This window comes from Cololabis saira, chromosome 14 (genome assembly GCF_033807715.1).
Source record: "Cololabis saira isolate AMF1-May2022 chromosome 14, fColSai1.1, whole genome shotgun sequence".
NCBI classification, from domain to species: domain Eukaryota; kingdom Metazoa; phylum Chordata; class Actinopteri; order Beloniformes; family Belonidae; genus Cololabis; species Cololabis saira.
In genome coordinates, this window is record NC_084600.1 from 32,985,104 (window position 1) to 32,999,273 (window position 14,170).

Below are 14,170 nucleotides of genomic sequence, written 5' to 3' on the forward strand. Positions count from 1 at the left end.
TCTCCAAGACCACAATCCGCCAGGAACTGTTTGACAGTTTCTGAAGCTTGGTAGTTATACGTTTTACTGCAGTTCCAGGATTTCTCCAGGATTAAGAACTGTATTAAAATTATGGGGGTATTATTGTTCCAATATTATTTGTGTGTGCGTATCTCAATCTGTGCGTAAAAAGTTGTGTGTGCGTATCTCAATCTGTGCGTAAAAAGATCTGTGTGTCTGTATTCATATTTGTGTGTGTGTAAAAAGATTTGTGTGTCTGTATTCATATTCATGTGTGTCCAAAAAATCAGCCGGGAGCTCTCGATTGGCTGTCTTTGTACACGATTGTCTTTGTACGACAATTTTCTCAGATGGCAAAAATAAGAACTTTATAGAAAATTAAATATATTATATTTGGTGCCTAACTGTTTCCCAAATATATTAGTGCGTGTGTGAATGAATAAATAAGACGTAAAAGGTAAATTTCTTACCTAATTTCTCACTCACATAAAAACAATCCTAACCCTAATAATTTGTCAGACTCTATCAGACTTTATCCTGTGTGTGACAGGAGAATTTGGGGTACAACTTTTTTATTTACATACAAATGTTTATCATTACGAATACGAATAGTTATAACATGGACACATCTTTTTGGAAGTTATCAGAATCCGAATCAGCTTTATTGGCCAGGTTCGAACATTGTCCAACAAGGAATTTGACTCCGGTAATTTCGCTCTTTGGTATTAAAAATAAATAATATCTTACTCCATATGCAACCCAATTACTAAATATCCGACTGAGTGCTACGCGCCGACTAGTGGTGTGAAGGCTGTATTGCTACTGTAGCCTGGCGTGAGCCTGTGAGTCCGAGCTCAGGGCAAAGGAAAAGCAACGCACAAATCGTTTTACACACGGATCGTTTTACACACGGATCTTTTTACAGATTTGCCGCGGCAGAAGTGTGTCAAAATCCACGTGTACAAAGACAGCCAATCGAGAGCTCCCGGCTGATTTTTTGCGGACACATGAATATGAATACAGACACACAAATCTTTTTACCACACACAAATCTGAATACAGACACATAAATCTTTTTACGCACACACAGATTGAGATAGGCCTAAGCACACACAAATAATATTGGAACAATAATACCCCCATATAAAATCTCCACCTATAATCATTGGTCAGTCAGAAAGGTTGGAAATAGCTGTAAAAAAAAGAAAGACGTCATTGTTTGGTTCATCAACTTTATTCCTCTGGAGTTGTCACAACTCTGGACTTCTCCCTCATTCTTAAAAATCAGCACCAGCACACTTCTCCATTACTCAGACATCCTCTCACTCTCTAAGATCTTGTTGAATGTCCTAGTCAGTACGTCTACTGCCACCTCTCCTGGACACTTCCACACCTCCACGTTTGTATCATCAGGACCAACTGTCTTCCCACTCTTCCTCCTCTTCAGTGTCCTCCCCACTTCAGCCTTATTATTCTTTGCTCCCACCTCAAGACTTTTTATAAATATTAAAGACTCAACTCACAACACGAAAGCGCTGACTTCCACTCAGCAACTTTAGACGGAAAACTGAGTAATTCTGGGAAAATTTGGATTGCTACAAACACAGACTCCTAACACAGAAGTTTGGTATTTGAGAATATGTCTGTACTGTTTGTCCTGACCCTGACCTGTTCCTGTTCACACAAGCCAGATTTAGAATAAAAAATAAAGTTATACAAATAATAAAAGAAAAGCATCAAATAAAAAAAAGAGGTTCAAGACAAACCATTGACAAACTAGAAGATCAGTGATAACAGAAGCCATACACGATGACGGTCCATGACTATGACTGAGGACTAGAACCAGAAACCAGCCATGCTGGAATGTTCCAACAGGAATCTTGAAAACAGTCCATGGAATAAATCAAAGAGCCATATTCTCACCTTTCCAAGTGCACACTTCGTCCCGTCCAATGGCGGCCCTTTGGCGGTCTTACAGTAGAACGGGTTGATGTAGTCGCTGCACCACAGGAGCTTGCAGGGGTCAGGGGTCGTGTACTGGAGAGAAACACCAACATTCAGTAGATAAGAGTTCATTCGTTAAACAAACCTTTTTAACAGCTGCCGTCTCAGACGTCTATTTTCAGTCACAGATTAATTGTGTGACCATGAAGATCGCGACAGATACCAGATGCTTTTGATTTGATGCTAGGAAGAGGTTGGTTGCAGCCACTTTTATGTCTGTGCTGGATTACGGTGACATTCTGTATATGCATGCATCTTCTCAATGCCTCCATTCGCTTGACACTGTTTATTATGGTGCATTGAGATTTATTACGAATATGAGAGCTCTCACTCACCATTGTACATTGTATGCCCGGGTGGGTTGGTCGGCCTTGTCCACTTGCAGGCTCAACCACTGGTACATTTTCGTCTACAAGGCTATACTTGGTCTGATTCCAATATATTTACAGTCATACATTGACCGTAAAGAATCAGGAGGCTACCATCTACGCTCTCAGTAGCGTCTGCTACTATCTGTCCTTAGAGTGCATACTGAGCTGGGAAAGAAGGCCTTCAGGTATGCTGCGCCTTCCTCATGGAACCAGCTGCAAAACACCTTGAATCTAAGAGAACTGGTCTCACTTAATGCTTTTAAATCGCTCCTGACAGATCTTGAAATGTCCAATTCTGCCTGCAAATGCTATGAGTAATGTCAACAGTGTTTTGTGTTTTGTTATGTGTCGTGTCATATGTCATGTTACTGTGTTGCTGCCTGTCTTGGCCAGGACCCTCTTGTAAAAGAGATTTTTAATCTCAACGAGTTTTTTGTTTCCTGGTGAAATAAAGGTTAAATAAAAAAAATAAAAATAAAAAGATACCCATCATCAGTTCTTCTTTATGACCTAAGCCAATCACTAACCAGACTAGATGGACTTTCTGTGGGGGTTTCTCAATGCATGGTGGGAGAACAAGATCTTCAGGATTGAAGGTTGTTGGAAGATTAAGTATCTCCAGCTGCCATTAATGGATCAGTAAGAACAGCAGAGAGGATTCACAAACACCAGCTGGTGTCCACAGCAAACTGATGGCTGACTGGAACTATTAAAACTTAACTTTAGCAGGAACCTTTCTAAACCCTATCCTCTACAGAACTTTGAGACCCCTGCTCCTCTACAAAATGTTGACAACCCTACTCCTCTACATAACTTTGACAACTCTGATCCTCCAGATAACTCTAAACACTGTCCGTCTACAGAACATTGAGAACCATGTTCCTTTACAGAAAGGTGAGAACCCTGGTCCTCTAGAGAACTTTTAAACTTTTTTCATCTACAGAATGTTGAGAACCCTGCTCCCAAGGTCCCAGGACTGAACTGCGGGGTACTCCGGGTTAAATAAAATGTGAAATGTAAAATTTGACTTTCAAGATACACCAAAAAAACTGCTGCTCATGCACGACTCAAGAGCCTGTCGCCTCAAAGAGTTCAGCTAGAATTTAAAATGGTAAAAAATTCAGCTTAAATTAAAAAAAAGAACGAAACTTCCAGTTTGAATGAAAAATGAACATTGTTCATAGGAAAACAGAGAAATGATTTTGCTGAAACATGTGGTGCGTCTGATTTCAGACTGTGAAAATGTTCAAGAAATTACTTTAAAAGCACTCATCGGATCTGTGAAAAGCAGTTGAAACTCCACCACGGCCGGCAGCATGCAAGGAGATTTACTCTGAGTGGAAAACTTTCAACTGGCTTTTCTTGTGTTTTCAGTGATGAGACCAGATGTGGGCTGAGCGGAGCCAACATCTGTTCAGGACGTTAGAGAGGTGACCTCATGCAGGAAACATCTCTAGAGCACGATGAAAGAAACCATCAGGTCAGATTAATCTCATCTGACTGACGACCGTTTTCCTGAACTGATTCTGAAGTCTCACACCACGGTGATTCTTGTCAACGTCAGCAGCTTCTCGAGGTTTTCCTCAGATTATTTTCCTTCTGGATCAGATTTCTTCTGAGCTTTTATCAGGATGGAAACCAGATTTCTACACACTCGCTTCTTCTTGCCGATTCTTCTCTGTTTCTGTTGCTGTTCTGCTGTTCAAGATCATTTCAGTCTCACTTTGATTCATTATATCTAAAGCTAATATATCCCCCTTTTCCAAACTCTCAAAGGTTCACAATAGTTTAAACTGTCATATATTTCCAATTTTAGGCTGCTTAGCTTTCATTTTTAGACATGAATGAACAACATCCATAAACCATAATTCCATAATAATTCATTTCATGAGCTAATTGATGCTCCAAAATCTCAAAATTAGCATTGTGGTGATCACTTTAAGATATAATATAAGTGGGAAATTTCATCCCAGCTCAGACATGTGCGGGGTGGTTGACTCACTGCTGTGAAAATGTTGTACCACCACGCAAATGTTGTCAGTTGACATTATCCAACAATAAAGTAGTGAAATTCACTTTTATACACTTAAATATGTTCTGCTAGATCTCTTGGGGCACTTTGCAGCCAAGTGCAACGCGGCAGAGATGAGAATCAGCACCTCCAAATCCGAGGCCATGGTTCTCTGCCAGAAAAGGGTGGTGTGCCCTCTGCAGGTAGGTGGAGAGGTACTGCCTCAAGTGGAGGAGTTTGAATATCTCAGGGTCTTGTTCACAAGTGAGGGAAAGATGGAGCATGAGATTGACAGACGGATTGGTGCAGCGTCTGCAGTGGTCGGTGTACCGAGCCGTCATGGTGAAGAAGGAGCTCATCTATGGTCATGTACTTAGGGTAATGACCGAAAGGACAAGATCGCGGATACAAGCGGCCAAGATGAGTTTCCTCCCCAGGGTGGCTGGACGCTCCCTTAGAGATAGGGCGAGAAACTCAGTCAATCGGGAGGAGCTCGGATTCGAGCCGCTGCTTCTTCACATTGAGAGGAGTCTTCCACGGTGGCTCGGGCATCTGTATCGGATGCCTCCTGGACGCCTCCCTAGGGAGGTGTTCCAGGCATGTCCCTCCTCCCTAGGGAGGTGTTCCAGGCATGTCCCACCGGGAGGAGACCCCGGGGAAGACCCAGGACACACTGGAGAGACGATGTCTCTCGGCTGGCCTGGGAACGTCTCATACTCCCCTCGGAGGAGCTGGAGGAAGTGTCTGGGGTGAAGGAAGTCTGGGAATCCCTATTGAGACCTCTGCCCCCACTACCTGGTTCTGGATAAAGCGGAAGAAGATTTTCGGCTGAATAGGACCCATGGACACTCCGGTTCAGACCAACATGAACCTTTCAGCAGGAGCTGCTGACAGGTCGGACATCTCTCTTTCGCCATGATGACCATATGGGATGACTATTCAAGATAAACAGATCCTTAAAATATCCCATAACTGTGTCTGAACAGAAAAAAACATTAAACAAAATTGCAGTGAAGAACTGGTTCCATAAAATAAAATAAAACTAACATGTCACTTAAAGTTTTATTCTTCTCTTTTTGCATTGGCAAGATTTCTTCGCAAGGATTTACGACGAAATCCATGCGCACTTTGTACATGAGATCCCTGGTCTACAGCACAAGAGAAGAACCCAGCAACAACAAAACCAGGTGTGCAGCACCAGATGAGACCCCAGCTACAACAGAGACCAGGTTACAACGGGAGTGTGGTGTAACAAGTAAAGAATCAAGGAATTTTATACGATCGACTTTGCCTATCAGTAAAAACTAAAATATAATATGTAAATAAATAAAATAAAAGCTAAAGCACTTAGAAAAATAAAAATGAATAAAAAAGAAAGACCAGCTACATTAAGAGTTACCAGGACCATGTGACCATCAGGAGGTTTGGAGACACCTGGAAAGACTCACTGCTGTGCAAAGACTGTATCCTGGCCCAAACTTGAAGAGGCATTGTTGGTCCATAGAATACTGGAAGCCCGGGAGCTGAGGCTGTGCCGGCCAGTTGTGGTCAAATGGGTCGTCACGGAGACAGTCATAGGTGCTGCAGAGAAAGCAACCAGGAAGTAACACAGCATGTCAAGCCTCCTGTCAGACTGGCCCCGGTCAGTACCATGGGTTGTACTGTTTGTAGTACTCACTGTAGGTATTTGTGCAGTTCCCTCCAGCTGCACCTGGACCAGTGGTAACGATAGAAGGTTGCCTGGACCCGCGGGGACATGATGCTTCCCAACACCACGTCGTCAGCACAGTCATTCGCCTCACCGTCATGCTCCATACCCAACCTGACGAAAGCCAGAGGAATGGACGGTCGTGAAAAACACTGACAAACTTTACTAAATAACAGAGAATGTTCTAAACAGTCATCGTCTGAATATTTGGCAACATGTAAGAACCTTTAAGACACTGTTTGATCTCTAGAGACACTGGGAAGTCATCCCTGTACTCCAATAAAAAGAGGAGAGTTTCTGCATAGACACCTGGAATCTCAAAGTTCAAAAGTTCTAGTGAAGCCCCTTTCTGTCTGGATCCTTTATACACTTGAAAAGAAATGTGGAATAAAATAATTTAAAAAAGCTGCATTAATCAGCTGTGGTTGGTGTGCTTGTTGAGCGATTTCATCAGAATTGCTGGAGTCTGCTGTCGCGGTGTGATGTCTGTTGCCAGGTAAGAAGGAATATCTCCTCATGGACACCTGGGAGTCACATATGTCTCCTCATGACCCCCTGGCAGTCATTCATGTTTCCTCATGGACACCTGGGAGTCACAAGTGTCATCTCATGGACATCTGTGTCATTTTTGTCTCTTGATGAACAGTTGAGAGTCATCAAAGCTATCTCCTAGCATGGACCGCTAGGAGATAGCTCATGGACACCTTTTAACTCCAACCAAGCCCAACCTGGTTTCACTCGAACCCGGCACCTTGCAGATGTTACCATCGCTGCTGTCAAGATTGTGGTGTTGTGGTTTCTAGATATTTTTGGGTACTAGAACTACCAGAACAGTAGCATGTGTTTGGCATGTTGTGTTTCTATATCTTACACATGTGCTGTTTCATGTGCAGCTACAAAAGCTGCGGTAAATCCATCCTCTAGAACAAGAGCACAACTCCGATGGAGCTGACACATTCCAGTAACCGGAGCGTAACCTGCAGAGAAACATAGCAGAATATTTCACCAGAGCAGGTTTGTATCTTCAGGACCATTTTCGTTATATCGCTACACAATGCTAGCAGTTGTGTTTGGAGCAGTAATGGTAGTATATTATTATTAGTGGTAGTATTAATAGTAATAGTAGTGCCTTAGAAGCCAAAATGCTCAAATGCCTTTCAAATCAGGACATTTACATTAGTAGTTGTAATCAGAGTATTAGCAGTAGTACCCTGCATGCCTGAGGGGCCAAACTCCTGCCTGGTCAGGTAGATGGTGTGGTCGTGCTGCTCAGTGGGACTTAAATCCCTGTGCTGGAGATACGACCATCCACAAACGTTCTCCAGACTCTTCTGAGGATTCCCCACAGAGATCAGCTCCTGGGACTGATGGAGGGAAAAAATTGGCGTTTAAATATAATTGATTTTCATCTTTTCTTACATGCTCTGTGTAATATGGTAAATCTTAATGGTTGGAAAAAGTAACCACCTTTTGTTGGATCAGTGATGATAAAACCTACAGTGATGAAATCATAAATTGAGTTTAGCCTCCAAAAACAAAACAAAACAAAAAAGGTCTACAACTTTGAACAGAAAACACATTATATAAAGGTTGTAAATTAATTTGTATTTGATCAAGTGAAATAACTGGTTAGGAACCTCTTGTTGGTAACCGAAGATGCTGGTCAGGAGGTTTGCATAAATCCCAGGAGGGACATGTCCATCTCCAGGGTGTTGATCTGGACAGTGACTCGGCTACTCCATGACCTTAATGTCCTTCTTCATGTGCTTGGTGGTATATCCTGGGTAATCGTCAGGTTAGAATACCCATCCATTCACGTGGACTATGCAAATGCTTAGAGCTCCACAAGCCACCAGCAGGCTCCAAAGCTGAATGTTCACATCATTACCTGTCTGCAGGGTCATCGTTAGGACCAACCCCTAAACAATGTATGAATAGCAGACAACCTATTTTTGTAGTTGTTGGTTTGATTTATTTCAGGGTAAATTCTGAGCGAGAGAGCACTGCTCCATCCCGGTTTTTCAGTGAGGGAATATCAATATAAATCCAGTCCTTGGTTTGGTTCTACTGAGGACACTGACACTATCGATAGGTCATCGTTGACTCCACTCCGTAAGTTCTCTGAAAGGTAGTCCATGTTAATGAAAGTCCGTCAAATTTATTTTCAAAACTAAAGTAAGTCATCATGTATCAACTTCAACTGTTATCCTGCTGGAGGACACATGACCTGTGACTGAGACAAGGTTTTCTGACTCTTGGCAGCACATTTGTCTCCAGAACGTCTTGATGTTCTTGAGATTTCATTGAACCTGCACAGATTCAGGACTCCCTGTATCAGACGCAGAAAAGCAGCCCCAGAACAAAACCAAGCCAAGTTTCACAGCAGCTACAGTCGTCTTTTCTTTGAATTATTCATTTTTTTTAAATCTGTGAACATGGAGCTCATGTGACTTGTCAAAAATCTCCAGTTTTGTCTCACCTGTCCAAAACACATTCTCCCAGAAGCTTTGTTGTTTGTCACTATGATTTTCTGACTGATGTTCTTTCAACCGTGGAGTCCTCCTTGGGTTATCCACTTCGGTTCCAACAGTGATGGATGGTATGGTCTGATATTGCTGGACCTGGACCTTGGAGGCCACCTTGAATCTCTTTGGAAGTTGTTCTGGAATCCTTGGTTTCAGTTTGTATTGTTGAGGAATTTATCAAAAACCAGTTCAGAAGTCCGCTCGTGGTATAGAGAGTTTTTAATCAGTAAGCGAAGCTATTTGGGATTCTGCATTACGGCGTCTACTTTCATCAAAGATCTGAGGGAGTTTGAAATGCTTTTAGTTATTCTAACAATATTTAATACTAACTAAGTAACAAACAAAACTAACAAATAAAACTATTGGTACCGTGATTACCATACATGTATTTAAAGAACTGAAAAACTTCCCAAAAACTTTCCAACTATCAGTCTACTTGAGCATACAAATCATTCGGCTTAATGTAAGGAGAGCGAGTCGATTCTTACTGAAATTAAATATACCCCAAGTATTTGGGAGAGCTAGTCCCACCGGACTTTTCCATAAGTCCCACTGGACTCAGACCAACCATGGCGCTCTGGCCATTTCTCTCTCTTAATGTTACCCGAGATATTAAACCTTTTTTTTTAGAAGAGCGAGTCAGATTCTAAGGCAGGAGAAGCAGAGCATTCTCAGAACACAATCAAATTCAAGTGTTATGAAATTGCCAGCATTCCTAAAAACATCTCTACAATAACGTTCCCAATAACACAAAATAATAAAAAATAACCCTCACAACCACACAGCGGACTTACCTAAAATTTCAGGATGACGTCAACCATTCTCCGGCACTCCAATTCACAGACTTTCGACAACAACTCAGCAACAATAATTTGGGATTTTGTAAGTGGATCCCTTACCTCTAAAATTTGAGATAGAGTCGCTGATTGTGCCGTTGTTCTGGAACAGGAGTTTCCATCGAAGGTCTATTGTCATCCGGGTCACGGCACCAAATTGTTGAGGAATTTATCAAAAACCAGTTCAGAAGTCCGCTCGTGGTATAGAGAGTTTTTAATCAGTAAGCCGGCGGTGGACATGACCAGCACAGATCGAGTCTGTAGTTGGTGTGTCGACCCCGATTGGTTTGGTCAAAGGACTTTTATACAAAAGTTACAGGGATAAACCAGCCCAGTGAGAGCCAGTCAGAGGTGGGACCCTTTAGCTTTGGGACCACGGGGGATGCCAGGGGATGCAAGACGCCGGACCTTGCGTGACAATGTCCCGGCAGGGGTCTTCAGGGACTGGAACCTGCATGTCTATGTCTTAAGGGGTATATGAGGCTTGAGCAATCTGCAAGGCGTCGTTGTGTCCCTGCAGGGGGGCCAAACTGTAACAATGCTTCATCAGTATTTTCCGTCTCTTTAGTTTTTTATCAATTGTCCTCTTGTGTCCACGTCCAGGAAGGTTGTCTACAGTCCCGTGCTGGTCTAGAATGTTCCTCCTGATCTCTGGTCTGGTCTCTTTCACTATCTCTGGTCCATGTTCAGTGTGGTGGCCACCATCATACCAAACAGTAGAGGGACCACTTTTAACCCTTTAAATAGTCAGACTGACGGAAGACAGATGTTCATTACAGGACTCACTTCAGTTTAACATGTCACCATGGAAGTGTTAGTTCACATCTTTTCTGCTGATTTTCTTTAGTCAGAAATTATAATTTATTATTACTTTTGTCAGTTTCAGGTTATATCAGTTACCATTGTGAGATTTCCTTTCTTTAACAGAAGGACACCAACACATTTATCAAACACCAATCACACTTTAACAGAAGGACACCAACCTGTGTTCATAAGAGACAAATCAGACTGATCCAAAACCTTCTGGGTTCTGCTTTATAGCACAATATTTAGTATTCATATCACTATTTTTAACATAAAACATAAATCAGGGGCTTGTGCCCCAATGCTGTTATGAGGTTTGACAGTCAAATGTACACAAACATATGAGTCAACAAGTTTTAGTTTCTTGAAAGGTTGCTGTTCTGGAGAACTTCTCTGCAGGATTATTTTAATCGGATCACTTTGTTTGTTTATTTTACTATTGTTTTGGGGTCTGGGAATGCGTGTCGCTGCAAAATCTTTCCATTCCTGTGGCGTGCTTTCCTCGTGAGGTGTCATAACTTAAGTGATGTTAATGGATCATCTACTGGATTAGGAATCTCTCCATCATAGTCTGGTAAACAAAGGTCCCAGAGAGCATCTAGGGCCCCCACACAGCTAGAAACGGCACTCCCTGATCTTCACCCCTCCATGCAGTGAAGATGTCCTGTCATCTTAGCAGAGAAAAAGGCCAGACCATAATAATTCCTCCTCCATGTTTTACAGTGGGGATGGTTTTCTTGGGGTCATAGTCAGAATTAATCTCCTCCAGACATAGTAAGAGCTTGATTTTGGCCCCATTTGATCGAGGATGCTCTTCCAAGCCTCCAGATGCACCAGTTTATGGGCCCCCTGGAGTGGAAGGACCTAGCAGAGGCTGCAGCTTTTCAGTCCATCAACCAGCTCTTCCTATGTAGTTCTGGGAAGATCCTTCACCTTTATTGTGATCCCTAGGAGATGAGATCATGTATGGAACTCCAGACAGAGGCGACTGACGTTGTTTTGCATTACTTCCATGTTTGAATGATCCCATCAGCGGTTGTTTTCATCTCATCAAGCTTCTTGTCTGAATAATAGCCTTCCTGCTTGTTTTCAGCATTTCTTTAAATTAAGAGAAACAAATTATAATTTAAGAAGGCTGTGGGTCTTTGAAAGATGTCGTGTGAGGACTAATGTTAAATATAGATGTGTTTCATTTTTGGGAGTCAAATTATGGAATCAACTTAGTGCTGAAGTGAAACTGTGTAAATCTCTGTTGAATTTAAAAAAAATATTGAAAAGTAAAATAATTAAGGATTACAATGCTAAATGATTGGAGTATAATTTGGTTAAGCAGAACAATTTAAAGGGAAATTTCTCTTTTTGTTTCTTTTCATATTGCAGATAATCTGGGTTTTCTGTTGGAAAGTACAGGGTAGGCAAATATAAGCTTTGGCTTCAGCCTATTCCTTTTTCGGTTACAGAGTTTATTATTATTTTTTGTGTGAAACTGATGAGTGTAAACTTGTATGAAAGTGTTTTGTCATTTACACACACACACACACACACACACACACACACACACACACACACACACACACACACACACACACACACACACACACACACACACACACACACACACACACACACACACAGTTTGAATTGCAAATAATGTAATGTAACCGAAATAAACAATTCATTCTTGCTGATGATCTTTTAGGCCATCCCGGTCTTGTGAATGTCCTTCTCAGGTGTTTGGTTTCGTTTATATGATTGTAGGTTATTGTAAATAATTCTCATGTATTTTGTTCTGTTATCTTCTGACCAACAAAAATGGACAGTACAGTGGCAAAAGCTCTGAGGTGCTATAGTCAATAAAACTACCACCTCTGAGGTCTGAAGCTCTGAAGTTTTGATTTAGATTATGTGATGAAAGCAGCCCCATCGACCTGCTCAGAAGTTCACCGACACTGGTCCCTCCAGACCACAATCTCTCCGTATGTTTGGAGTTAAGTACCTTTGCTGCAGACAGCAGGATGATTTTGACCAGGACAACGTTCATGTTGGCCCCCAGAGAATGATCCTGGTAGATCTCGTTAATCTGGAAACAGACAAACAAATCTGAGATTAATCTCACCAGAACTGACACCAGGGTTCCTGATCTGTGTTCCAGACCAGAGACAGACGCTTCACTGAGATAAATGCAGGTCTGGCTTCAGTCTAATGTTGAAGCCTGACAAACTGAGGACTTCCTCTGAGTTCAGAGAAGACTGAGGAGGATGTGCAGGGCTGGAACTTGAACCATCAGCATCAGTACACATCCAGCAAGAAAAACTATGTTAAGCACTTTGAATTAACTGGATTTCACCATAAAAGTGATTTGATCTTCATCTACATTGGAATTACTTTGTGCTTAAGCTGAAAACACAAAACTGTTAGAGTTTATGTCTGTTTGCTCAGTTCTGGAGGTAAAAGTGACCAGAACCTTTTGGCATTACCAGCTGGTGGAAGCTCCTTCAGCAGCAGTGACTTCAACAAGATCTTGCAGGATCTCTGGAGCAGAGCTGCTCAGTGTTCAGGAGGAATTCTGGATCATCTGTCCTTCCAGAACTCCTTCAGACACATCTGAAGATGTCTGGAGTGAACGTCTCTTTGGAGCTCACTCCACAACATTCCTGTGGGGTTCAGATCTGGACTTCCAAGATGCTCTGGACCAGATTCTGGTTTGTTTGGCCAGACAAGACTCTTAAGCCTGAGATATACTTGCTGTTGGTGCTTGCGTTCGCGTCCGTTCACGTCCGTTCAACCGCAATGTCGCTCGCGTAGTACGCGAGGAGAGTGCATCGTACCGGCGGTGACCGATTGGGGGCAGTAAGCAGAGCAACAGTTGGAAAAGTGATTAAATATTTAGTAGTAGCAGTAGTAGCAGCGGTCAGGGCCGGTTCTAGAAAATGATGACTAGGGGTGCATTTCAGATCAGAGGGGGTGCACATGCCTGGCACGTTATTCAACACTAAATTATGCATTTTCCCATAATTTCAAGCGGAATAATAATAGCAAAACAAGAATATTTGAAGTGTATTTCAAGTGCATTTTTGCAGCAATATCGCTGCAGAACAAAGAAAATGCTATACATTTAGTCTGGACTACCTCACCCATCAGACAATCTAGCAACAGAAAATAAAACATAGCAACAAAAATACATTTAACCATAAATATACAAGACTGTCTCAGAAAATTAGAATATTGTGATAATGTCCTTTATTTTCTGTAATGCAAAAATGTCATACATTCTGGATTCATTACAAATCAACTGAAATATTGCAAGCCTTTTATTATTTTAATATTGCTGATCATGGTTTACAGCTTAAGAAAACTCAAATATCCTATCTCAAAAAATTAGAATATTCTGGGAATCTTAATCTTAAAGGAGCTGTATGTAAGAGCAATAATAAAACGAATCATAAAATGACCCCGATATGTCAACAGACATTTAAAAATCATGTTAATTTCAAATACTTATGTCACTGACAACAGCACTCAAGCCAGGATATTCCAGTTTAAAAAGAGGAGTTGCAGCCCTCAACTGATGTTTATGTTGTCATTTTTTGTTTTGGCCTGAAGCTCCACCCTCCACCTATCTCCCAATCACCAAGTCAGTATTGTTTCTGAAGCTCCACCCTCCACCTATCTCCCAATCACCAAGTCAGTATTGTTTCTGAAGCTCCACCTCCACCTATCTTCCAATCACCAAGTCAGTATTGTTTCGGCATCCGGGTTGCCAGCTCGGCTCTAATTATCGCAGCCATGGCAGCCTACGTTCCTGCTGCATTCTGCAGCCTACCTGGCAACCTCTGGTCGGGGGAGGAGGGGGAGGGTACACGCCGCTCAACAATATTTTGAAAGTGACTGCAGTACCAGTTTTGGCCATT

General features: G+C 42.0%; 1 protein-coding gene across 1 annotated transcript in view; it reads right to left on the reverse strand.

Moving 5' to 3' along the window:
* Positions 1-14,170, reverse strand: part of LOC133460011 (A disintegrin and metalloproteinase with thrombospondin motifs 2-like) — a 60,718-nt gene that overhangs the window by 25,330 nt on the left and 21,218 nt on the right. The window contains exons 6-11 of the mRNA XM_061740473.1: positions 12,256-12,339; positions 7,305-7,458; positions 6,966-7,071; positions 6,065-6,208; positions 5,835-5,967; positions 1,924-2,037 (exon numbers count right to left, since the gene is read on the reverse strand). Of these exons, the coding sequence (XP_061596457.1) occupies positions 1,924-2,037; positions 5,835-5,967; positions 6,065-6,208; positions 6,966-7,071; positions 7,305-7,458; positions 12,256-12,339 (735 nt within the window). The remainder of the gene's footprint in view (positions 1-1,923; positions 2,038-5,834; positions 5,968-6,064; positions 6,209-6,965; positions 7,072-7,304; positions 7,459-12,255; positions 12,340-14,170) is intronic.